Here is a 27,020-nt window from a genome sequence, read left to right as displayed (position 1 = left end):
AGATGGCTCTGAAACAAATAATGGGGTTGCAAAAGAACAAGCACTTGATGATGCCTTAAAAAATCTCATTGCTCAACAAGTCAGCAATGCCTTCCGAGATTTTACCAGCCAATTGCCAATTGCACCACCAACACCAACTCCGAATTAGAATACTTTGGAAAACCCACGTTCTGGGCTCGTTAACTCAGGCACTGGTGGAACTCCAAGCGAGTCTCGCGATGGCGAGTCTCGCGATGGCGAGTCTCGCGATGGCGAGCCAGGTAACATAGTTAATTCTGATTTACAAAATTTAGTTCTAACCTTGCAGAAGCAGCTCAAGGAGCAAAGCGACCGTATAGAGCAAATACCTGGAGTACAACATGTAATCAAAGGAATAGACATGGATAAGTACTCATAACAACCATCGAAGCCTAGTGCAGCTCCGGTGCCAATCCTAAAGAAGTTCAAAATGCATGATATTCCAAAGTATGATGGCACAACTGATCCACGAGACCACGTGACTGCATTCACAACTGGTGTGAAGGGCAACGATTTAATCAAACAAGAAATTAAATCAGTGTTGGTCAAAAAATTTGGTGAAACACTCACCTAGGGTGCATTAACATGGTATTCCCTTTTACCCGAAAATTCTATAAATTCTTTTGTTGAGCTTGCAGATTCTTTTATCAAAGCACATTTGGGAGCTCAAAAAGTTGAAAAGAGAATGGAGGATATTTTCAAAATCAAGCAAGGAGATTCAAAGTTGCTTAGGGAGTTCGTGGATAGGTTCCATCGTGAAAGAATGATATTACCACGCGTACCAGATAATTGGGCAGCTATGGCTTTTGCCAGTAACTTGAATGAGAAAAGTTCAGAAGCCACAAGACGACTCAAGGAAAGTCTGTATGAATTTCCAGCAACAACCTAGAATGACATTTACAACAGATACAGCACGAAGCCGAGGATAGAAGAAGACACTATCTCCCGATCTCAGAAAGAGGAGAAGGTGAGTTCGAGACGTTTAGAAAACGAAAAAAGGTCCGATAAAAATAGGTACGAACCATATATGGGCCCAGCAGGAAAAGACTCATGATCAAAGCAGGATAATTCAAGGTACGATCGTAGATCGAGAAATAGAGAGTCGGGTTCGTCATCGAGATTTGGGAACGATCGAAACTCACGGGAAATTCGAGATGATGATAGGAACTTAAAGGCAAGATTTGGCGGTTACAATTTCAATGTCAGCACTTCAGAATTGGTAGCGGTGTTAAGAGGCATGGCGATAAGGTGCATTGGCCAAAAAAAATGAGATCAAATCCAAATAGGCGCAATCCTGATCACTGGTGCGAATTTCACAACGATCATGGTCATAAAACGGCAGATTGCATATTGCTACAAGGCGAAGTTGATCATTTATTAAAGCAAGGGTATCTCATTGAATTATTCAGTGAGAAAGGTAAGCAAGCATACATGAAGAACAGGCAGGAGCCCCCTAAACCTCCTTCTCCCAAAAGGACCGTTAATGTTATAAGCGGGGGTGAAGAAATCAATGGTGTAATGTACACTGCAGCCAATAAAGTTTCCAAAGTCACAATTACCCACGGAAAGCGGGTGCGACATGTCTTAGAGGAAGAAAGCATTACGTTTGATGATGTAGATGCAGATGGCGTGTTAACTCCACATAACGATGCACTGGTAATATCTCTATTTGTACATGATACTAATGTGAAACGAGTTTTAATTGATCTAGATAGTTCCGTGAACATTATTCTGCTGAGAGTACTGCACGAGATGCAAGCTGAAGATAAACTAGTACCAAAGGCGCATACTTTGTCTGGATTCGACAATTCCACCGTTGTGACGAAAGGGGATATAACACTTACTACATTCGCAGAAGGGGTTGTCAAAGATACAAAGTTTCAGGTGGTAGAGATGGAGATGACTTACAATATGATCTTTGGGAGACCATGGATACACGAGATGGATGTCGTTCCGTCTACCTTACATCAAGTTATTAAATTTCCATCACCATGGAGGATACGTCAAATCCGTGAGTCTCCCGAGGATCATATTGTAAGCTATGGATACGTCAAAAATCCGGTGATTCAAGATGAGGTCCAAAAATTACTAATAGATGCAAACAATTAGATGCAAACACTTTATGGTTCTTTTCATTATTTCATTTCCTCCATCCAGTATCATATAGGAGTATTAGTTATTTCATTGTCGTTTATTTGACATTTTAGAAAAGTCAGAAATTATTCTTTTTCAAATCTAATCTTATCAATTATATTAGTGAAGTTTTCTTAGGTAAAATGTTTAAGGAAAATAAACAATAATTTAGACAAATACTTCTATAATTAAGGATATTAAATATGAAAAAAGCATTAAAAGCCAAATAATATGGATTGGAGAAAGCAGTGACAATTTGCCTTTATTTAGGTCCCATCTCTATCTTCTTTAGTTTCAAAGGAACTCTGTTTTACAACTTTTTCTTACTGGCGACACCTTAATTGGTTAGGTGAGAAGTTGTTCGAAATCTTCAAATAAATGGTTCAAGTGATGGTTACACCTAGGATGACAGCTCGACAGCAGCCTTTACTCTAATACACACATGCACGTTAATTCATATTCTTATAACATGCATGTTCATATTTATTTATTTTTCTATTTGATATTCGGTACTCATTTTATGGTTCAATTAATTTGGATTTAATCCGAAAAATTTACTTTGAAAGATAAAATATTTCATATTAAAGACGATTTCATTCCTATAACTCAAAGCTAAGTCTCGGACTAGACGTATGATTAAGAATGAAATTGCTTCCACCATAACCTTTAGTGATACATGGATTGCAACGTTACGTTATATATAGACTTCTTTTGGTTAATGGTTTAATATGCACAAATTGTAATATTATATGGTGAATAAATATAGGTTAATTGGTATCTTGATGAATCTTAATACATGAAAATTACTATATGAAACTATAACACCGGAGGAAAATATTCTCTTGAACTTCTTTTTTTCGATATTTTGATTGATGAGTAAGAAATATTTGTTGAAACATATATATTTAAAATTGGTGATTCAATTAGCAAAACTGGGGAGTGTTCAAAAGATCAATAAACTTGTGGAAGTATTAATTGGAATAAGTAATACTACTAGAAAACTGTCAAAAAGCATCTAGAAAAATCGACCGAAATCGGTCGGAATCGAACAAAAACCGACCGATTTTCGATCATTTTTAATTCGTCAAAAAAAAATGATCGCTAATGCAAAACGACCGCAGGCGGTCGATATTCAGACCGAAGTCGGTAATTTTCAACGCACTTTCACCAAATAATCTAACACAAAATAAATTTACCAACCAAATTTGGTCGGTATTCTTAAAAATAATTTTTAATTATTTTAAAATTAACGACCGACTTCAGTCAGAATTTTAATTATTCATTTTTTTTTAAAATTGTTCAATTCCGATCGAAATCGATCGATATTATTAAAATATTTAAAATCAAAAATTTAAAAAGTTCGACCGACGTCGGTCGGTAAATTTAAATTTCTGGGAAATCAATTGAACCATTTCCGACCGACTTTAGTTGTTAGGTGCCGGTTTTCTGGGTAAGTTTTTGACAGAATACAACTGGTTTATAGCTGCACCACCTGCCAACAATCATTCACCTATAATGGCAGCATTACATTGCTGCCATTCAACCAATAACAACAACGATAACAACTATCAAAACTATATTAACAATATTTATAGAGTTGTAAAATACCCAACAATAAAACGCTTCACAAGTTAAAAGTTCAAACATCATTCAATGAGTGTTTTGTATTACATCATCTCCATCTCTACTACTAGAAGCTTCATCGTCGACATGGTTCGAAGGATCACAATGAGAAGGATTAGCATCTGAGGAAGGCTCACGAGATCAAAGAATCGGGAAAGCACTAATAGCCAGAAGATTGGCCAGCTGACCTTGGAGGACATTAAATTGTTGGTCCCTCTTTTCTAGCTGAAGTTGAAGGGTATTAAATTGTTTATCTCTCTTTTGTTCTCTAACATTTGTCTCTTCAAGCTCTGCTGTCAGCTTTGCGATCTTGTTCTCCATAGCTGAGAGAGCTAACCTATCAATTGCCTCGCCTTGGACGGAAGTCCCTATACCTTGCAATCCAACCCTGTAGCGCCGAAATAATCTCTCTAGAAGGCCGTATGATATCCCCTTTTTAGGACCACTAACAATATCCAACCATATCTTTTGCACTTCTTCGTCTGAAATGAGTGGTCGCTCGCCTTGCTCATTCGGTGGCAAGCTCTGAGTGTACTCCTCTACATAGTCTTGTAGCGACCCTTTATTTAGAAGATAGAAAATTATTAACTATTCAATATTGTAAATATTAATTTCAAGTTATAATAGTTATGAAACTTATATATGTAGTCTCCGCGCGGTCCTCGACCCATCTACTTGGATCTGTCGGTGCCTTCTTCTTTCGGATGTGAGTCTCCATGAAGAACTCATCATGAGTCATCTTCCTCCCATATTTTTTTTCCTACAAATATAATAAAACATGTTAACTAAATTAAAATATATAAATATAGTTCGATAAAAATAGATGTAAATATTTTAAGGAATTACCAGTAGTCTCATCGTAGTCCCCATGCTCCTTGCACCCACACAGTGTAAGGAGCCACCCTTCTCAGATGCTCGGGCCCTCTTTCCATGTTCACTCTTCTTCTCGAATTTCTCATTGGTCCATTGCCTCAATATATCCTCCCATATATGTGGTAGAACCCATAAAGACTTCTTGCCAATCTTGCGAGCATAACAGAAGGAATCAGATAGTACTTCTTACGACATTTGAACTCAAAATTTGCAAGAATGACACTGTTATGTCGGTCCTCCCAGACACACTTAGTCTGCAAATGAAATGTGTAACGTTAGATAAAAATATTATTAATATAATGCTTAAATAGATAAGAATTATATTAAAACCTTAAACTGGTTAAAAATTTGCTCCACGAGCAGCAGTGGAAATTCACTTCAAGTCGCATATGGTGCATCATACAACCGGCCAAGAGCTTCAGTGATTATCTTTGTAGTTTGATCACTAGGTATGAACATGCAACATAGCAATTACATTAAATAAACAAGACTAGCTGTTATAATTCAACAAAAATAAAGAAGTAATAAATAAATCTTACCCATTACCCTCAGGCCTGATGATCATCCTATGATAACGATCATACCGCACTTTCTCTGGATCATCATCCTCCGATGAATCTGATGCATGCGTTGAAGGGGAGGCATCTGGCTCAACGGTACTATCCCAAAGGTGAAGTCTAGAAATGCTAGGAGACGAACTCCGTAGAGAGAGAGACAGGGTCACTAATGAAGATGGATGCGATCTAGACCGCTGCTGCGATCCGGGTGGCTAAAATCTAGATGGATGCGATCCAGGTGGTGATGAAGAAAATGGAGCAGATGACGGGCGTATCACCATGGTGTATGCTAGAAGATTGCTGGCAACCATCAGAAGTGGAAGGATACAAGTGTGGAGTGGAAGGAAACGAGGGTGTAGCACTATCCTCATGATCAATAGGCATCTTATCCTTCCTAGACCTACCTCGACCCGCACCGGTCATCTGTATAAATTAAAGAAAATATTAGAATTGTGAATATAAATCTACATAAGTTGAGAGCGCTTGAAAAAATCAACATGCTAGTCGTCTTCGAAGTATCCTTCCTCGTCCGGAAATTTTTCCTCTTCCCTTATTTCATTTTCATCAAGTGACTCTTCATCCTCATTTTATATGATCGTTATTTCCTCTCTCTCTCTCTCTCTATATATATATATATATATATATGTGTGTGTGTGTGTGTGTGTGTGTGTGTGTGTGTGTGTGTGTGTGTGTATATATATTGTATGTGTGTATATATATGTGTGTGTGTGTATATAATTTCTGTTATGGAAAAAACCAAATGACCCTGGGCGGGAAAAAATAAATTCTTCACTTTTTCAATCGATTTCAATCAGTATACTTGATTTTTTTTAGTTAAAACTTATTTTAGTAGATAATATGCAACTACGACCAGGTCTTGGTCAAAGATTGACTAATTACCGACCGACATTCGTCAGAATTATTATATGTGTCAGACGTCTTTGTTGTGGGACCACTATTTCCGACTGATGGTGGTCGGTATCTTTGTATGAAATTTTTTCTTTGACTTTTTTGACCAATTAACCTATGTTCCGACCGATTCGGTCGATTTTTCTTCCAATCAGTTTCGGTTAGTATTTTGTGGACGATTTTGACAGTTTTCTAGTAGTGTAATATAAAGTTAAACGGCAAGATAGTTTTATAAAAAGAGAAAATCTCACTTTATACCTATTAGGCCCAAAATATTTACCTTTTAATACCCATCCCCAAACTATTTACCCTGCCTACCTAGTCGGCCCAATCTATTTACCCGGCCCTGGCCCAATCTACCCATCTCTCTCTTATCTTCGATCCAGCCCATTCTGCCCATTATTCCCAAGTTTTCCTTCTTTCTCTATCAGTTAACAGAGTACACTTTCCATAACTCCATAGCCAACCAATGAGAACGCAAAAGTGAAACACATTCGAGTTGCAATTTTTTTCTTCCGATTCCGTTCTATCTCTTCGTCTAGTACCTAATTTTGGGTGACATTTTTGTTTTGGGTGAATTTTTTGCTTCTGAAAGTACATTTTAGTGAAAGTGGGTTTTCAAAATCATAGGATTTTTATGTTTTCCTTTGTACTTTTGAGAATCAATGTCTATGAGTTGTTGTTTTCTCTATGGGTCGAAAGAATTGTGCGCGTAGATGGTGGCGCTTTGGACAATATCATTCTTCAAAAGAAGTAGCTACTGAATCCGTTGCCTCAGCCATGTCTGGGCCTCGTTTTTCCTTATTTTCTGATTCTCAGTCTCCACTTAGTCGTAACCCTAGCAGTATTCATGTTGAAAACACAACTGAAAATGTAGAATTAGAGGGTGAAAAAGGCAAAAATATTAATGTCGCATCACTCGATGAAACTCCCTACCTATCATTACCCGACACAAATTCCGAACCAGTCATAGGAGATGTTCCTGTGACTGATAAGGGAAAAGGTAAAGTTGTTGAGGATTCTGAGTTAGGGGGAAGCCGACGTGAATCCGTGCCTGAAACATAGACTCAACCAGTAGATGTTGATTGTAGCGATGATTCTCAGTTAAAGAAGAGAAAAATTGGTGTCGCACCCAAGAAGGTAATTTTCTTACAATTATGATCTTTGCGATTTTTAATGTATAGTACATTGTTATTTTTTGATTTCTTATTATGCTTTTGTATTATATTATAGTTATAGTCAGTTGTGTTAATTTTTTGAATTAAATAGACAGATTAAATTAATGTTCTGCTTGAGGTTTAAAAAAATGGTCGCTGATTCACTAGTGCTGTCAATCAGTAGTTGTTGTTGTCAACCAAATTTATTGAAGCCAGAGCTGCTCTGTGTGATTTCTGATTTTCAGCTTTGCATTAGATGATTTTGTACGTGATCTAGTATTTAGGCCAGTTGATAGTGGTGGGGAGAAGCAAGTATGGAAGGAATGGGACCGTGTAAGTTATGTGTGCAGAATGAGCTTTTCTTTATAGGTGGCATGGTGTGGATGGGGTCAATGTGCAGAAGCCCCACGGCCTTGGCTGGTGACCACCACTGTCATTGATTATAGGCAGGCATCGGGGTAGAGTGATCATGTATGAGGCGTTTTCTGAATAACACCCATTGTCCCTTTTGAAACATCTGAAGAATCCCTTAACCTTAAGTAATAAGTTAGAATATGATTGACTTATTTTCTAATGAAAATGATTTGTTGAATTGGTGCTAAGTAGTATACAAAAAAGATGCCAGGTATTCAGTTACATGATTGACATAGTACTTGAGTCTGGAAGGGGGAGGCAATGCTATTTGACATAGTTCTTCTAAAAATTGCATTTATGTTCTTTATCCGATTGTTGCGTAACTGGTGTTTTGTTGCAGTGGCAATGGCACACATGATGTTTCCCATAGAAGTTTTGTGCCTATAGACATAATGTATGTGTGTTATGTGATAGTTTTTATAGTTATAGACAGTTGTTGGAACAACCCCGTACAACTATTTACCCTGTTAGTATAGCTATATCCTATCATATGCTTCTGGATCTTTTTTTAGCTGTCTTCGCTATTTGTTTTTCCTTTAATAATAGTAGTATCGTACAGTATCTTGAAAATACTTTATAGCTGCATTCCTTTTTGCTTTTTCTCTTTATTCCTATCTGTTATGTAATAGTTGTATAGTCATTTGTAGTTGCCGGAAATTAGTCAGTATAATTGTATACCCTGCTGGTATAATTATATGTCGTGTTGGTATCGTATGGTAGTTGTGATATTTTTAGTTGGTTTAGTTGCATTTTAAGTGAATTCTATTTCTAAAATTATTTTATATGAACATGTTTTGCAGTGTTGGGATTTCCTTGTGCCTATTGACTTAGATTATAAACCAAAGGTTGATTGGGATACCAATTGCCATGTTATTCATCAATTGAAAGCGAATTTATCAAAGCGGCAACTTCGACTGTTTAAGAAAACATGCTTTGGCTATTTTTTGGATCTGCCACCAGTGATTGTGCAGATTCGTATTATGCACCATTTGCTTATGAGAGAAGTACATCATGAGGTCAAAAATGAGATGCGGTTTGTAGTGAATGATTCTAGGTTGCAGTTTGGCTTGGGTGAATTTGCACTTGTTACTGGGTTAAAATGTAAGGGTGGTACAAGTATAGAGAGCATAGCAGAGAATAGGTTGATTTCAAAATATTTTGGGACTGCATCCGTGACATTTTCCCAACTAGCAGACTGTTTTAAGAAGAAGAAATGGGAAACGGATGATGATGCGTTGAAGATAGCAGTTCTGTATTTTGTCAACAGCTTCTTATTTTCTCAACTCAAAACAAAGGCTATTTCACGGTCTTACATTGACTTGGTTGATTCTGGTGATTTTAATAATTATCCCTGGGGTATGGATGTTTATAAAGCTACAATTGACTCGTGTTCCAACAAGTTTCAAGATAAGCATTCTTTTTATAGACTTGGTGGCTTCCCGTTGGTTTTATAGACTTGGTTGTATGAATGCTACCCAAGTTTGGATGGTCACTTTACTTATCATCTTGGAAACAACAAACTTCCACGAATTTTGAAATGGGCAGTCATGGGTCAAATCCCGAATGAGCGAGTTGCTTTGCAAATGTGTAGCTTGCAACGCAAGCAAGTAATTTTCTCATAGTTTTATTGCCTCTCTTAATGTTTTGGTACACTAGTTTAGTCACAGTTGTAGCAATATCCCAGTTTAGTGATATACTCTGTTGGTATACATGTATACTATATTGGTATCATGTATACTATATCCCAGTTCAGTGATATACTCTGTTGGTATACATGTATACTATATTGGTATCATATGGTAATATGGATCTTTTTTCTTTCATACTTTATTATCATTTCTATTTCTAACTAGTGTGCTTAATAATTGCAGCTAAAGAACATCACCCAAATTGATGATGAGAAGAAACAATTTGATGTGCGTGGTCTAAGCTTTGAAATTGAAGTTGAGTGCACTGACAGCCAACCCAGCCAGCCTGATAGCTTTCAGGTTTTTGGCACTCAATTACCAAAGACACAAATTATGCCTGAAAGTACTGGAGGTGATTCCCAACCTACGAATGCTGAGATAATGAAGGAGTTACAAGCTTTGAAGCTTTTTGTAGAGAACAAGTTTGAGGAGGTGCTTGTAGCTATTGGTAGGCAGTCAGTGAAACCAGAGGGAAATTCAGCGGTATTCATCTTTTATATAATATAATACTATAGTATATTGTTCAAAGATGCAATATATGCTTATAGGATACTATTTCATTCTTTACTTTTAGTGCACATAGTATTCTTGTAATATACATAAGACTAAAATTGCTAGTTTCTCATTTTCAGCACAAGCAACAGGATGATGATTTGCGTTCTGGTAAAATGTTGTATATGTAATTTTTGATTATTTTTTCATTTATTTAACTCTATGTATTTGTGCATTAACTAACCTTTTTTAAAAAACTTTTTTCAGCCCCCTTCGTAAATGAGCATGATTTTGGCTTGGATTCTAACTTTGAACTATCTGCATCTGCAATTGATCAAATCACCGCTATTACACAACAAACAACATATAAGCAGTCATCTCATGATGTTAAAAAGTCGGGTCCTGCTCCGCTGCCATCAGGAATCCCTATACAGACACGAGCAGATGTTGTTATTGAGTCTAATACTGCTCCACAGGGTACGATGTTGATGTTACTAATTCTGTAGTTAGTATGTAAATGATAGGTTCTTGATAGTTTTTTATTTTTTATTTAAGTAGTGATGCTGATAATGCTTTTATGTGTTTAGCATGTCGGGTTGATGGTGTTGGTCAAGTGGATGTTCGTGGAAGTAATGTGAATTTGCCTTCTGGTAATGTCTTCTATATATAACTTTTCATTCTTTTTTTCTAAATTTCTTAACTTTGTATATTTATTTATTCACTAGCATTTTCTAATTTAAGCTCCATGTCGACACGGGGGTGATCTTCACTTGGATTCTGATTTTGTGTATACTGATTCTCAACTTGATCTAATTGCTGCCATTACACAAGGAGGGAGACGTAATGTAAATCAATCTGGAAATGATCGGACAACTCGTGCTGTAAATAAGTCTAAACCTGATCAGTCGGTATCAAGAAATATTATTCAGATACAAACAGATGTTGAAACTACTCCTGCATTTTTAACACGGAAAAGGCACCCCGCAGCTGTAAAACAGTCACCGTATAGGAATGATTGGCAATCTGGTGTTAGTGCAGTTGGGGGATCCTCGAAGGTTATCAAAGGAAGATTTCCATTTGTAAATGACATTTCAGAGACGGCTGATTTTAAGCGTACGACTGCATTCTCAAACTTTGTTGAAGCAAATATACAATTGGGAGAGTGCGTATTCGTTTCCATGTACTTTTGTTTTCATTTTTTCTTAATGTTTGTTGTTATATTTCTTATCTATATCTTCTTTTATACGAAATAGGGAAGTGTATTTACCTGGTGATTGTCACACCTCCTTTTTACATACCCGCAAGGGTGCAAGGGAGTTTTTTCCAATTAAAGGACAATCGAAACGGGATTTGTTTATTTATTTCAGAGTCGCCACTTGGGAGGTTTAGGGTGTCCCAAGTCACCAATTTTGATCCCGAATCGAGGAAATGAATGACTCCATATTACAGTCTGCGTACCAGAAATCCGGATAAGGAATTCTGTTAACCCGGGAGAAGGTGTTAGGCATTCCCGAGTTCCGTGGTTCTAGCACGGTCACTCAACTGTTATATTCGGCTTGATTATCTGATTTTATACAAATATGAACTTATGTGCCAATTTTATCTTTTAACCGCTTTCATAATTATTATTATTTTTTACAAGGAATTGCAACGTCGTGAAAACATACCTCGAATCACGTTACATCAATGTACATGTGATTGTTGACATATCTCGACTTGGTTGAGATTTGGATTTGGGTCACATAAATGTGCACCCGAGTTAAGGAAAATAAATTATTAAAGGCGCTTAAAGCGACTGTCGCGTTATTATTCTGGGAGGGCCGTGAGATTTGCTAAACGACCCATCCTGGAAACTGAATGCTTTGATAATATACATTTAATGAGGGCCCCGCAGCTTGTGCAATTTTATTTATTTGTCGAGGCTCATCTCGTTCTTATTTTGAAGGGATATCCTATAGCAACTACGTTTCTTGTCGCGTTTGTCTCTACTAATTGAAAACAGTAGATAGTCCTAATTAATTACGTGCTTGCAAGTTATCTATAACAGAATTCAGAATGCTTAAAAATCAGAAACGAGGCTGCGTGCACAGTCAGCCGAACAAATAATCACGGGCCCAAATCCAGCCCATGCGTGATGGGCCAGACCTGGGCCACGGTTTGTTCGATGCGGGCCTGCTTGGTCCGTTTCGACCTGGGCTCGACCTTCGCGAGGTTGAGATTGCAAGCTATGTGTTCTTTGTCTTAAAATATGGTTTACCAGTTATATGAAACAGTTTATCGGAAAGGAAAGAACTTAACTAGTAGAGTACGATTTTCATGCTTGGCATACATTACAGAATTATACTACACCATTAAAATAAATCTAAGATACAACCTATTGCATTGGGCATGCTTTTATCTACCAGCCTGCATATACAATTGGATGTCAAATTACCCTACATATACAGTTGCTATGTGTTAAAGCTAACCCAGTATCCGAACAAAATACAAGCTATCATACATCCCGGATCATTCAGTGTACAGGCTATACATAAAATAAATGATCTTCAACCCTTTTCTTTGTATTCATACTCAACTTCAGATTACATTGACAGTATTAGTTGTGTACCTGGTATAGAAGAACAAAAGAAGAAAGGAATGATCAGCTGGGCAGTATGCAATAAACACAACAACATCAGATACACAGCAACAACACAGCAACAAACCAACAACCACAAGTGTTTTCCACAGTCCACAGACAACCAGCAACAGTTTCCAGAGCAAAGAAAACCAGCAGATGATCGAACACCAAACAAATAATCCCAGAAAGAGTATTGAAACAAACAGAAGTAACAGAGTGTTCTATGCAGCAACACCAGCAGTCCAACAATCACAAACATCTCAATCAGTGCAAACAACAGAACTTGGCCGAGACAACTTGACCAAATACAAACTCTTATGTAGCTTTCGGACAATGTTTGGTTACAGTGTTTACTAGAAATTTCCTTATGTTTTCAGTTTTTCTTTAAACTCACAAGACCTCTCTTAAGACTCAAATTTCCCGCCCTTTTTTAAGTTATGAAATGGCCTATTTATAAGCCAAACGACCCAGTGCAGCTAAGCTGCCTGGATCCCCCTACTTGCAGACTGCCCATTCCCTTTAAGCCCATGCCTAAGCATCTTTTGGTGCCAGCCCTTTGTTCCCCACGCCTAGTTTATTCTTTAATCAAGAATTATGGGCTCATTTTAGTATTCATTTTAAAATACTCTTGTGTCTTGTTCCCCATTGGCATTAGTTTAATTCCAAATTAGTACCCTACTTGTCAGCTCATTTAAACTAATCATTTTTGTTCTTTTCAAACCCCAGACTACCCTTGTTAAACCTTGATTATTACTGCCCTGCCCATTGCAGCATCAGGGCATTTTGAACTTCTAAAAGTTCAATTTCAGGACTGCCCTGGACTGAACCTTTTCAGTCGTTTTTGCAATGCAAACAAACCCATTTCAAATAATGTCGGGCATTCAATTCATAATACAGGTTTGTTCAGTCATGTGAGGTTGTACGTATTAGCATATCTGAACATTCAGTCGTAGGGAGTTAATCGACGACATTTATCAAGTCGACTATACTAATTATAATAGGTAATAATCAATCGCTCATATAAACTACACATACAGGGTCCCGAATGACTTCAAATATCTTTGTTCAATTACTGGGAACCTATATGAGTTAACTTATTTGACGATTAATCTAATTGACGAGCATGTATATCACAGAGTACATTCAGAACACACATAGAAAATCAAACGACCAAATAAAAAGTTTTTGACAGAGACGGAAGAAATTAAGAAAAACATCATACAATAACAGACAGTCACAACAAAGCATGCTAACAACTTGATTAGAACTAAACAAAGGGAAAGGAAAACTTACCGAAAAATGTTTAAACCAAACTGACCCAAATCTGACTCAACTTTGACCATTTGAGGCCGAACAAATTTTAACCAGGGTGTTCTCACATGAGAACACCTTGGTTAAGATCCATTAAACCTCAAACCCTTGTTAAGGTCGGCTGGACTCCAAGGCTATCCGTGTTCTAGGTTTTGGATTTTCAGATCTGGTTTTTTAGGAGTTGTGGGTAAATTCGGACCAAACCAAGTCTAGTTTGGTCACGAGAAGGGTCCAGGGAGTGTCTGGTATGAAGATGGGGTGGTTTGGTATAGATCGAGTTTCGTCTCGAATCTTCAAATCCAGATTCGAGACGATGGAAGGTGATTCGAGGTACAGGGTTAGTAGATTCGTGTTCAGGGTGGTTGGATGTTTCAGGGGTGTGAAGGGGGTGGTCACCGGCGTTCATGCCGCCGGGTTCTGGTGAAAGGGAAACTAGGGCGGCGTTAGGGTTTGGGGGTTTCAGGGCTTGGGGAAGGAGATGGGTGAAGGAGGGGTTCGGATAGGGTGCGTGGAGTGTAAGGGAAGGCTTATATATGGTCTAGGGGTTTAGATCTGAGCCGTTGGATCAGATGATCTCAACGGCTTGGATCTGATGGTGAGGGGTCAGACGAAGCCGTTTGGTATTAAAACGGTGTCGTTTGGGTTTAAGTGATGGATTGGGTTGGACCGGCTAAACAGGTCGGGTCACGGGTGCGTATGTGGACCGTTGGATCAAGAGGCTTAGACGGCTCAGATCGACTTGCCTGAAACGGCGTCGTTTCGGGAGGTGCCTGGGCAGGCCTGGTCTGGACCGGGTCTTTGCATTAGCTTTGGGCCTAATTTTTTGGGGTCCAAACCGATTTTCCTTTCCCTTTTTAATTCAACAAATTAAACAAAAATTCCTAAAACAATGTAAAAATTAAAATAAACTTACACACATATTGGGTGACACCTACAACGATTAACACACATATATTAGAATTTAAAAAATGGTTAAATCACAGCCTAGAGTAAAAGCTGCATATTTTTGTGAATTTTCTTTTAAAAACCGAATTACGGCCTGATTACACACGGCATACTTATTGTATTTTTGTTTGATAAGATTCAATGAAAAATGGATATAAACACAAAGGGCTACCAGCGCTTGTCACATAAAAATTGAAAATTTGTACGGCGAGGCCATTTGCAATTATTTTGATTTCTTTTGGAGTGATTGTTCGTGAAGCAAAAATCACGTGCTTACAACTGCCCCTCTTTGCACGAGGACACGAAGGGTTTTCGCGCAAAGATAAAGCGGGTGATTTTTGCTCGTCCGAGTACTCCGTGTGAAGCATTTTATGAAAAAGATTTGACCGAACCTTTGCTTCAGAGGTTTCCTACATATCCTGGGCTGGACAGGAATCAGGTCAATGTAGTTCGGGAAAATTTTGGTAGCTGGGACTACCGTGTGACTGTAGTGCTCGCTGCTGTTGTGCGTTGTTGCATGCTGCTGTAGGATGCTACTGCTCACTGATCTCCTTGTTACATTGTTCTTGAAAGGAAAAACAAAAAGCTAAGTTAGAGTATGAGATCTCATCTATCTTCAACTTGTTCTTGTTTCCTTGTTTTCTTGTCGGCTAACGTTTTCCTCTGATGCCCTTATTTTGTGAATTTTGGGAGATGATGCTGGCCCTTCGCCTTTTCTGAATGCCAGTTTTCATCACTTTGCTTGATTTGCTGGGAACATGGCTTTCTTCTTTAAATCTTTCAATGGTTTCTTCAGTGGTACGACTTTCTTCATCAAAATTGTTATACTGGCATGCTACAACGTTCCCAAACTGCTTCTTCTGAGACACGTTCAAAATCTTTCAATGTACTCTGTTATATTTAGTACAGCCTTCTGCTTCTTGGCGCTGGGGATTTTATTGTTTCCTGCTTGGGGGATCTTTGCTGTAACCTTCCGTCTTCAGGTGGGGTTACTGATTCCAAAATCTAGAGCTAAAAAGTATTCCCGCATTTTACTGGTGGGCGACCTAGAACTTAAATATATTCCCGCATTATACTGGTGGGCGACCTAGAACTTAAGTGTATTCCCGCATTATACTGGTGGGCAACCTAGAACTTAAAAGTATTCCCGCATTATACTGGTGGGCGACCTAGAACTTAAATGTATTCCCGCATTATACTGGTGGGCGACCTAGAACTTAAATGTATTCCCGCATTATACTGGTGGGCGACCTAGAACTTAAATGTATTCCCGCATTATACTGGTGGGCGACCTAGAACTTAAAAGTATTCCCGCATTATACTGGTGGGCGACCTAGAACTTAAATGTATTCCCGCATTATACTGGTGGGCGACCTAGAACTTAAATGTATTCCCGCATTATACTGGTGGGCGACCTAGAACTTAAATGTATTCCCGCATTATACTGGTGGGCGACCTAGAACTTAAATGTATTCCAAATTGTTTCCCCGTTCTTCCGAGAAAATTTTCGACAATTGGCAGAAAATTTTCTGCCCTGGTTTTTGGTGATTTCCCTGGCGTTGCGTCTCGCTGCCATTATCAATCCTTTGTTTTCCTGTAGCAGACAAAAGGATTTAGTTAGTTTTAATCGTGGTGGTAGAGGGTGCCTTTCCGGCGGATGATTTTTCCTCTCTTCCCCTTTTCTTGCTCTATGTCCCCATAATTGGTTAGTAGACAAAATTGCCTGCTGGGGGTCTCTAGCCTGCTGGGGCTGGTTTTCAAATTGTTCCCTTTTCTGCTTTCTCTTTAAGCACATGCTGTGGGAGTCTGTTTTTCGCTCCCGAAACCACTCCCTTTAGGAGCTTACTTCCTCTAAAACTGCCAGGCACGATCATTGCATTGCCTGGGACCGGCCTTTAAAACTGTTTGTATTATCCTGCATTGGGTGAATTCCCCTTCGGTTTCTGGTAGTAAGCTTTGAAAAATCCTTTTCAGACAAAATTTTTTAGGAAAAGAAATAAAAGATAGAAAAGGAGAAAATCTTTCTGAACCAATATTTGGTGGGAGAAGAAACTCAGAAGAACTTATCTTGGAGGACATGACTGGTTCCCATGATCATGACGTGCACCATAGGTTCCCGACCCAATCTATTTGTATCAATCGATTTGCCCGATGGTCTGACTTGCTGTGGATGATAAATGAGTGTCCATTTCGTTGCAAATGTGGAAGCTTTTGTTGATCTGTCTTGTCGCCTCATAGTGCCCTTCGAGGGGTTTTCACTAATGAGACTCTCTCTTTTCTCTCATCTCCCGGCGCCTTATGGTGCCTGTGAAGGTTTTCACCAATAAGACTCTCTCATTTCATATCCCTCATCTTACATCGCCTCTCGGTGCCTGTGAAGGTTTTCACCGATAAGACTCTCTCCTTTTATATCCCTCATCTTACGTCGCCTTTCGGTGCCTGTGAAGGTTTTCACCGATAAGACTCTCTCATTTTATTTCTTCATCGAGGAATCGGGGTGTTGTTGATACGACCCTCTCACCTGGAGATTCCTTCGACCATCAATTCATTCCCAGTCTTACGATCCTCTTCTTTGCTGGGGATTGGTGTATTATTCTCGGCTTTATTTGCCTGACTTGGCATCTCTTGGATATCGATCGGGAGGTCTTTTGGACGTTGATGTCGGTTTTGGTGTGGGGCTAATGAAAGGCTATAAAAATGAAAATAATTTGATGGGTGATGTGCTACAACTTTTGGAATCAAACCTTTGTTGGAACTTAAAACATAACCTATGCCCCAGTTTTCTTGCTTGGGGAATTTATTTTTTACACTTATGTTGCGCTATGTGCGTTACGCGCACTGTGCTTATTATGCACACTATGTACATTATGCATCCTATATTTACTATGATGCATACTATGACCGAGCCGTGAGGCGCCTACGTATCCTCTTTGAGGAATCAGGCCAAACGTAGTTCCCAGCGGTTTTGTATTTCTTATGATTTTACCTTCCTTTTTTTCTTTTCCTTCTTTTCATTTTCTTTTTCTTTTCTTTTTCTCTTTTTTTTCATGTCTTTTCCATTAGTGATTCCAAAAGAGGGGTATGAAAGAATAACTTAAGGCTCAAAAGGGGAAGCAAGGGTTAATGTTGTTTGGATAGAAGAAAGAATTGTCTCCGTCATCTCATTATCCAATAAATGCCAAATACAAACAAATAAACCAAAAATTTCCATAATTAAAGAAATTACGCGTAATATCTCTTGACTGCATCTGAATTGATAGCCATGTCGACACATCTCCCTTCGACGTCTGTCAAACACAAAGCACCGTTGGAGGATCTTCTTCAATACCTGCTGCCCTACTTCAAACTTCCTGGGGCGCACCTTCTTATTATATGTTCTTGCCATTCTCTTCTGGTACAGCTGACCATGGCACACTGCTGCCAATCTTTTCTCATCTATCAGGCTCAACTATTCCAATCGAGCTTTGACCCATTCATCATCATTAATCCCGACTTCAGTGACAATCCGGAGGGACGGAATTTCGACTTCCGCTGGTATTACGGCCTCAGTTCCGTATACCAACAAATAAGGCGTTGTGCCTATGGAAGTTCGGACGGTAGTGCGGTAACCCAACAAAGCAAAGGGTAATTTCTCGTGCCATTGTCTGGATCCTTCCACCATCTTTCGCAGTATCTTCTTGATATTCTTATTGGCTGCTTCGACTGCTCCATTCGCCTTGGGACGATATGGGGTGGAATTGCGGTGTGTAATCTTGAATTGTTGGCATACCTCTCTCATCAGGCTGCTATTAAGATTCGCACCGTTATCTGTGATGATCACTTTTGGGATCCCAAATCTGCAGATGATATGGGAATGAACAAAGTCCACCACTGCCTTTTTGGTTACTGATTTGAAGGTTTTAGCCTCAACCCATTTGGTGAAGTAATCAATGGTCACTAGAATGAACCTATGACCGTTGGATGCTGCCGGCTCGATGGGCCCAATGACATCCATGCCCCATGCCACAAACGGCCAGGGTGCTGACATCGTATGTAACTCTGTTGGCGGAGAATGAATCAAATCTCCATGTATCTGGCACTGATGGCATTTCCTCACGAAAGTGATACAGTCGTGTTCCATGGTGAGCCAATAACACCCTGCTCGAAGGATCTTTCTTGCCAATACATATCCGCTCATGTGTGGTCCACAAACTCCAGCATGTACCTCTGCCATAACCGTCGTTGCTTGACTGGCATCTATGCATCTCAACAATCCCAAATCCGGGGTTCTTTTGTACAATACTCCTCCGCTGAGGAAGAAACCATTCGACAAACGCCGAAGGGCTCTTTTTTGGTCTCCAGAGGCATGTTCTGGATATATCCCCATTCTGAGGTATTCCTTGATATCATGAAACCAGGGTTCCCCTTCTGCTTCTTCTTCTATGGCATTGCAGTAGGCGTGCTGATCGCTGACCTGGATGTGCAGAGGATCAACATACATTTTGTCAGGGTGGTGCAACATTGATGCTAAGGTGGCCAAGGCATCTGCAACCTCATTGTGAACTCTCGGGATGTGATTGAACTTCACCGATCGAAATTGCTTGCTCAGATCATGCAAGCATTGTCGGTATGGTATGAGTTTTAGATCTCGTGTTTCCCATTCTCCCTGAATTTGATGTACCAAGAGGTCCGAGTCTCCCAAGACCAAGACGTCTTGGACATCCATGTCAGCAGCCAAGCGCAGACCCAGAATGCAAGCCTCATACTCGGCCATATTGTTGGTGCAATAGAAGCATAGTTGAGCCGTAACAGGATAATGCCGTCCCGTTTCAGAAATGAGTACTGCTCCTATTCCAACCCTTTTCGCGTTTGCAGCTCCATCGAAGAAAAGCTTCCAACCCGGTTCCTCAGGTAATTCCAACTCATCTGTGTGCATTACCTCTTCGTCAGGAAAATACGTTCTTAAGGGCTCGTATTTTTCATCAACGGGATTCTCCGCCAAATGGTCTGCCAGCGCCTGGGCTTTCATGGTCGTCCTCGTCACATAGACGATATCAAACTCTGTGAGCAGAATTTGCCACTTTGTCAACCTTCCCGTGGGCATAGGTTTCTAAAAGATATACTTCAACGGGTCCAAACGGGATATGAGATAAGTAGTATACGAAGACAAGTAGTGCTTCAACTTCTGAGCTACCCAAGTTAGGGCACAACATGTTTTCTCGAGTTGAGTGTACTTGACCTCATGTACTGTGAATTTCTTGCTAAGATAGTAGATGGCCTGCTCCTTCCTTCCTGTGTCATCATGTTGCCTCAATACACAACCAAATGAATTTTCCAAGACCGTTAGGTAAAGAATTAAGGGCTTCCCAGGCTTCGGCGGGACCAATACGAGTGGATTAGACAGATACCCTTTGATTTGATCGAAGGCCTCCTGACACTCTGCCGTCCAGCCTACCGCAACATCCTTTCTCAGCAACCGAAATATGGGCTCACAAGTTGCTGTGAGTTGGGCGATGAACCTGCTGATGTAATTGAGTCTACCCAGCAAACTCATTACCTCTGTTTTGTTCCTTGGCGGTGGCAAATCTCGGATGGACTCAATTTTGGATGGGTCTAACTCAATCCCCCGTCGACTGACGATGAATCCTAGCAGCTTTCCTGATGGAACCCCGAATGCGCATTTGGCCGGGTTGAGCTTGATATCATACCTTCGGAGTCTTTGGAAAAATCTCCTTAGGTCTGCTACATGGTCTTCCTGACGCCAAGATTTGATGATCACATCATCGACGTACACCTCGATTTCTCTGTGTATCATGTCATGAAACACAGCAGTCATTGCTCGCATGTATGTTGCCCCGGCGTTCTTCAATCCGAACGGCATTACCCGATAGCAGTAAGTTCCCCATGGCATAATAAACGCTGTCTTTTCCGCATCTTCCTCGTCCATTAGGATCTGATGATAACCCGCGTAGCAATCTACAAAAGATCCGATCTCGCGCCCCGTGCAATTATCGATCATGATATGGATGTTGGGCAATGGAAAATTGTCCTTGGGACTTGCTTTGTTGAGGTTGCGGTAGTCGACGCACACCCTGATTTTTCCATCCTTCTTTGGGACTGGTACCACATTAGCCAACCACTCGGGATATCGAGTGACCCGAATGACCTTCGCTTGCAACTGCTTAATCACTTCTTCTTTGATCTTTACACTCATCTCTGTTTTAAATTTCCTTAGTTTTTGCTTGACGAGAGGGTATGCCGGGTCAGTGGGCAATTTGTGAACCACTAAATTGGTGCTTAATCCAGGCATATCGTCATATGACCATGCGAAAACATCTTTGAATTCCATGAGGGTTTTGATCAATTCTTCTCTGACATTCGGCTCAATGTGGATGCTAATTTTGGTCTCTTGGACGTTATCAGCATCTCCTAGATTCACAGCCTCAGTGTCATTTAGGTTAGGCTTGGGTTTCTCTTCAAATTGGCACAGTTCTCGGTTTATCTCTTCGAAGGCTTCACCTTCGTCACATTCAGATTCATCATCACAAACGACCTCTTGCATCATTGAGTCGGATTCAGATTGATTTATTAGACTAGGTCGAAGATTCGCTGTGCATGCCATGTCATTAGAACCAGTAAAAAGAGAACTGTTCAGAAAGAAAAAGAACAAAACAAAATTAAAATGGGACAAAAGAAAAGAACTTTATTAAACTTGCGGGATAAAAGGGTTCACACTTTTACAAAAACGAAAGTAAAATTTGGATTACACCCTTGAATAATCCGGACAAAAACAAAACACACAAAACATAAATCAAAACCTACTACCAAGACTCCCCTCGGACAGGAAGAGGAGTAACTGTCCAATTGTTGGTCTTGGCCTCAGGCCCCACAAACTGTATCTCTGTTCTGCTGGAACCTTCTCCAGCTTCCACCATACTGACATCCGCGAATAGTTTCTCAAAACTCTGATTCAGGTCTTCATTTATACCGATCAAAGGTCCTAGAATCTTTGGGACCGGTGACCCCTTGGCATTTGCTTTAACAAAAGACCTTGAGAGATGTGGTACTGGTTTAGGCAGAAACCAGACCCTCTTCTTCATTTTCCGCGCTTGCTTCCTATCTGCTGCGGTTGGTTTGAACCCCAATCCGAAAGTTTCTGGATTTTTAGGTAAGGTGACAGGTTGGACAATCCCTTGAAGCTCGACTCCCAGGACTTTTCCTGGCACAAATCCATTACCCAGCATTTCTGAGACCATCATGACTGTCGCGGCAGCTACCCTAGGGTGCGGGATGATTTCTCCTTCAGAAATTTTGTTGGCCGACCCTGTGTCGAAAATCTGGTAGACCCAAGGACCTTTGTCATCAGCGGTCTCTATGAAAGGTACAATGGCTCCGCCCATGGTGCACGTTGTATCCTCGCCGTGTAACACGACCTCTTGCCTTTCCCACTCGAACTTCACCATCTGATGTAGGGTGGAGGGCACCGCCTTGGCTGCATGAATCCATGGTCGTCCTAACAGCAGGTTGTAAGATACTGTGGCGTCTAATACCTGGAATTCCATGGTAAACAGGACTGGACCGATGGTCAGTTCAAGTACAACATCCCCCACAGTGGCTGTTCCGTTTCCGTCAAACCCTCGGACACAGATACTGTTCTTGTGGATCCTTCCGTGGTCGATCTTTAACTGGTTCAAGGTAGATAGTGGGCAAATATTGGCGCTTGAGCCGTTATCCACCAATACTCGATTTACCACCGAGTCTTCACATTTGACAGCTAGGTATAAAGCTTTATTATGCTCCGTACCTTCCACCGGCAGGTTATCATCTGAGAATGTTACCCTGTTCACCTCGAAGATCTTGCTGGCAATGGTTTCCAGGTGGTTTACAGAAATCTCACTGGGTACATGAGCTTCGTTCAATATCTTCAACAGGGCCCGACGATGCTCCTCAGAATAGATCAGTAATGACAACAGTGAGATCTGGGCCGATGTTTTTCTCAGCTGTTCGACCACAGAATAGTCTTGTACTTTCATCTTCCTCAGGAACTCTTCAGCCTCTTCTTCGGACACAGGTTTCTTGGTCGCAACTGGGTTGGTTCTTCTTAGCTCCACCGGAGCAAAACATCGGCCTGATCGAGTCAGCCCTTGCGCTTCACAACTGACTTCTTCCACCTGTTTTCCTTTGTACATCACCACCGCCTTTTCATATTTCCAAGGCACAACCCTGCTGTCAATCATCGGCAGCTGGACCACAGGCTTTATGGTCACCAGTTCTCTACATACCCCTTTTAACACGACTGCCGGTGTGGGCGGGATCCCTGATATTACCAACTTGCTTGGCTCGGGTTTGCTTGTTATGGCGGACGGGCTCTTTCCCAATATCACTACCGGCTTGACGCCTTCTCCCTGCGACTGTACACTCGTTCCTCCACTGGTTGAGACTTCTTTCGGGGCAGCTTGGATCATCATCACTGTTTGTGAGGGTTTTCTCAACTCTCCTCCCTCACACACCAACTCAATCATGTGAGTTTCGTGGTGCGCTGGCAGCGGGTTTTGGTTGATGTTAGGAGCTTCTGGTGTCTGGACCTCGATCTTATTGGTGTCGATAAGATCCTGTATGGCATGCCTTAACTTCCAACATTTCTCGGTGTCATGCCCGAGCATTCCCGAGCAGTATTCACAACTGATTGATCGATCCAAATTCTGAGGTGGGGGATTTGGTTCTCGAGACTGAACAGGACTAACCAAACCCAATTGCCTCAGCTTGTGGAACAAAGCGTTGTAGGTTTCTCCCAACTCCGTGAAAGTTCTCTGCTTCCGCAACCTGTCATTCCTAGCATCTGGATTTCCCCGGAAGCCTGCCCCTGGAGGGTTTCTATACGCCCTTGGTGGAGGGTAGGTGTTTTATGGTGGTGCATATATGTTCTGGGGAGCCGGCGCGCGCCATTACGGGCGAACCGGAGGCTGGGTGTATGCTTGAGCCTGGTGTACAGAACAATGTGGTTCTCGAGGTGGATAGAAATTTTGTGGTGGGTTGTATGGGTAGTTTGACCTGTGAGGTCTGGGTTGGTTGTAGTGCGGCCTGTCAGCCCTGGACCAACTGCCTGCCTCGATCGTGGCAACCTCTTCTTTCTTTCTTCTCAGCGCACCTCCCGTGCCGCTTTGAATAGCCTGGGTTGTGGCCTTGAGTGCCGAATAGTTCAAGATCTTGTCCGACCTCAGACCCTCTTCTATCATGACCCCTATCTTGACCACCTCGTTGAAAGATTTTCCAACCGTTGTCACCAAGTGACCAAAGTAGGTTGGATCCAATGTCTGCAAGAAATAGTCCACCATCTCTCCCTCTCTCATGGGAGGATCGACTCTAGCTGCTTGTTCTCTCCAATGGAATCCGAACTCGCGAAAGCTTTCCCCTGGTTTCTTCCCAGTTCTCAATAATGTGAGACGGTCAGGGACTATCTCGAGATTGTACTGGAAATGACCTGCAAAAGCCTGCGCCAGATCATCCCAAGTATACCACCTGCTGGAATCCTGCCTGGTATACCATTCTAGTGCAGATCCGCTCAGACTTTGGCCGAAATAGGCTATCAACAGCTCATCCTTGCCGCCTGCCCCTCTCATTTTGCTACAGAATCCCCGCAAATGTGTCATGGGATCACCGTGCCCTTCATATAAATCGAACTTAGGCATCTTGAACCCAGCCGGGAGTTGGACGTCTGGGAAAGGGCACAGATCTTTGTATGCTACGCTGACTTGATTGCCCAGCCCGTGCAAGTTCCTGAAGGACTGCTCCAGGCTCTTGAACTTTCTCAATACTTCATCCTGTTCAGGGGCCTTAGCCGGCTTCTCAATCTCTGCCGGCACTTCCAAATGTGGATTGTAAGCCTGTGGTTCGGGGGCATGAAACGTAGGCTCGGGGGGATAGTATTGTGTATCGTGAGCCTGAAACAATGGCTCACTGGTCGTTCTTTGCAAAGGGGCTGATGTTGGTCCCACAAAAATGGGAATATTGGGTGTTGGGAGAGGTTGATGGGGTGGTGGAGCTTGGGAATCATGAGGGCTTCTTTCTTGATGATAAAGGGGATTTGGGCGGCTTGTGGAAGGGCCGGAGTGAGGGTATTCTGGCATGTGTCCCAGTGTTTCAGGGCTCTTTTGTGTTTTGGCTATGGCTAGCTGCATTGTATTCATCTCTAGTCCCATCCTTTCAATCTTTTCCATCGCTTCTTTTAGCAACTGGCTCATCGGCCTCTCTTCCTCATTACTATTCTCTGAAGTAGTCATGCTTGTTGCTATCGGTCCCTTGGATCTGGTTTGGTATGAGTGTGTTGCCAGAGTTCTTTAACAACTAACTTGTCTGGATCAGACAACAACAAACTTTGTTAGCGTTAGAGTTTAACAGATTTGATCATAACACGTAGAGGATGTAATGCACCTAGGCAGTTAACCGTTTCTACATGCTTTGCTTCAAACAACATGCGTCATCCCGGTTTGCTCATTCGTCCCTTTTTTAAAGTATTTTGGGAAACCCTGTGCTTTATTTTATTATGTATTTTCTTTTCTTTCTTTATTAAAAGCGGTCGAATCTTATGGGGATTGCCTACGTATCACGTCCCCGCGTGAATCAGACCAGGCGTAGTTCTGCCATGAGGCTAACATTTATAAAAAAAAGATGAACAAACATTACATTTGAAAACTTTGTAAAAACAATGTCTTGAAATACACACATTCAAATTGAAATAAAAAGATACAATTCTTAACATCTCATAACGTGCCCCACTTTCCACTTGTGTTGTAAATTATTAGATCATTTGCTCAAGGCGGGGCTTGACCCGGATGACCTCCCAATGTTCGATACATCCTTTCCAACTCCACTGCTAGATGACGGGCAAAGGTGGGTGCATGCTCTGTAAACCTTTCATAATCCATTCCTTGGCAGTTTACATAACTTTGAGAGGTGTAGACCGCCAGGTCGTGGATCTGTGCCCTGAAATCTTGGAGATGTTGGCCTTGATTCTGCAACTGCTGCTGGCGAGTGGTGGCTATATCTCGGATACGGCCTTCACGATCTAGGGCTGACTCTAATAGAGCTCGGAGTCTGGCCTGCTCTAATCTCATCTGCGCTCTTTCTCTATCAGTGTCCGCTTGTTGATGCTCTCTGTACCTTCTTGCCTCTTCTAGTTGTGCACGAAGTTGGTCTTCTGATCGTATCCAATGGTCTTTTTCCTTCTTGAATTGTGCCCTGTCTTTCTCGGATTGCCTATCTTGGCGTTCCTTATCAAATCTGGCTTCTTCGTTTAATTGTTGGATCCTTTTTTTTGCTTTGCCCAACGCCCTTTCTTTTGCAGCAAGAACGGAATCATAATCTTGCATTCTTTCAAAAAGATTGGCGATGGTTTTTTGATCCTTCCAATTCCTCATTGGCGTTTCAGAAGCCTTTTTCATTCTCAGAAATCGAGCATGAAGACCTTCATTCTCACAGGCTAGACTCTTCTTCTCGCCTTCAGCTTCTTGTGCTTGCAAATCCTTCTCCAGACTGAGGTTCCTTAGATTTCCCTTTAGGGCATGGATAGTTGCTTTGTACCCCTTCTCTTTTTCTCCCCAGATCAACCGCTCTTGGATTTTATCATTAAAGTTTTGAATATGGGGTCTTTTAGTTGGCCTTCTTAGCTCAGGTTCTGGTACATCATCTACGCGAGACCGTTTCTCGAACCACCTTGCATATCCAGGATTTATCTCACCCTTTGTAGTGTCTGGGACTTGAGTATCGCTTTTCAAGTATCGACATCCATTCCACATCTGCTGAAGTAAAGCCTCAGGAATAGTGGCCTCTGGGTGTAATTCGATTTCTTGCGTACTCAAATCTTCATCATCAGGAACTACTTGATATCTTCCTAGTTGTCTTAGGACTCTCAATGGCGCATACGGCTGGATGCTTCTCAATCCCAATAGCAGCAGATAACTATTTGAGTTTGACATATGTATCACTTCCCTCATCGGGAGCCATCCCAGAGTCCATTCAATTTGATTTGCCGTTAGAGCCCTTAGACGAGATACCCATGCTTCTATCCCTTCTGGAACCTGATAATTTTTCACTCTTTCCTCATAACCCTCGATGTAATTATCGTTGCTTGGCCCGTACTGTATGATCTTGGGCTGTTGCTGGAGATGTTCAATCAGCCACATTTGCAACAAAATTTTGCATCCTTCGAAGACTTTCGCTCCTGCTTTACATAAAGTCAAAGCCCGAAAAATGTCTGAGAGAATGATGGGGACAAGTGTGTGGTTTTCCTTGGTGGTGAGGA

The 27,020-nt window shown here is 41.2% G+C and overlaps 1 protein-coding gene across 1 annotated transcript; it reads left to right on the top strand.

The window, feature by feature from the left end:
* Nucleotides 1-1,284: 1,284 nt before the first annotated feature.
* Nucleotides 1,285-2,127, top strand: LOC107826166 (uncharacterized). Its single transcript, XM_075232435.1, has 2 exons — nt 1,285-1,645; nt 1,730-2,127. The coding sequence occupies exons 1-2, from the start codon at nt 1,285-1,287 to the stop codon at nt 2,125-2,127; spliced, it is 759 nt and encodes a 252-aa protein (XP_075088536.1).
* Nucleotides 2,128-27,020: the final 24,893 nt, after the last annotated feature.

The sequence above is a fragment of the Nicotiana tabacum genome, chromosome 16 (assembly GCF_000715075.1).
Source record: "Nicotiana tabacum cultivar K326 chromosome 16, ASM71507v2, whole genome shotgun sequence".
In the NCBI taxonomy this organism is placed as follows: Eukaryota; Viridiplantae; Streptophyta; class Magnoliopsida; order Solanales; family Solanaceae; genus Nicotiana; species Nicotiana tabacum.
The sequence above is the reverse complement of the archived record's forward strand: the minus strand, read 5'-3'. Positions and strand labels throughout refer to the sequence as shown.

Coding starts and splice junctions, on each gene's coding strand:
- LOC107826166 (XM_075232435.1), top strand. CDS start 1,285: ATGAGATCAAATCCAAATAGGCGCAATCCTGATCACTGGTGCGAATTT. Junction 1,646..1,729: donor TGATGATGTAGATGCAGATG/GCGTGTTAACTC, acceptor TAATTGATCTAG/ATAGTTCCGTGAACATTATT.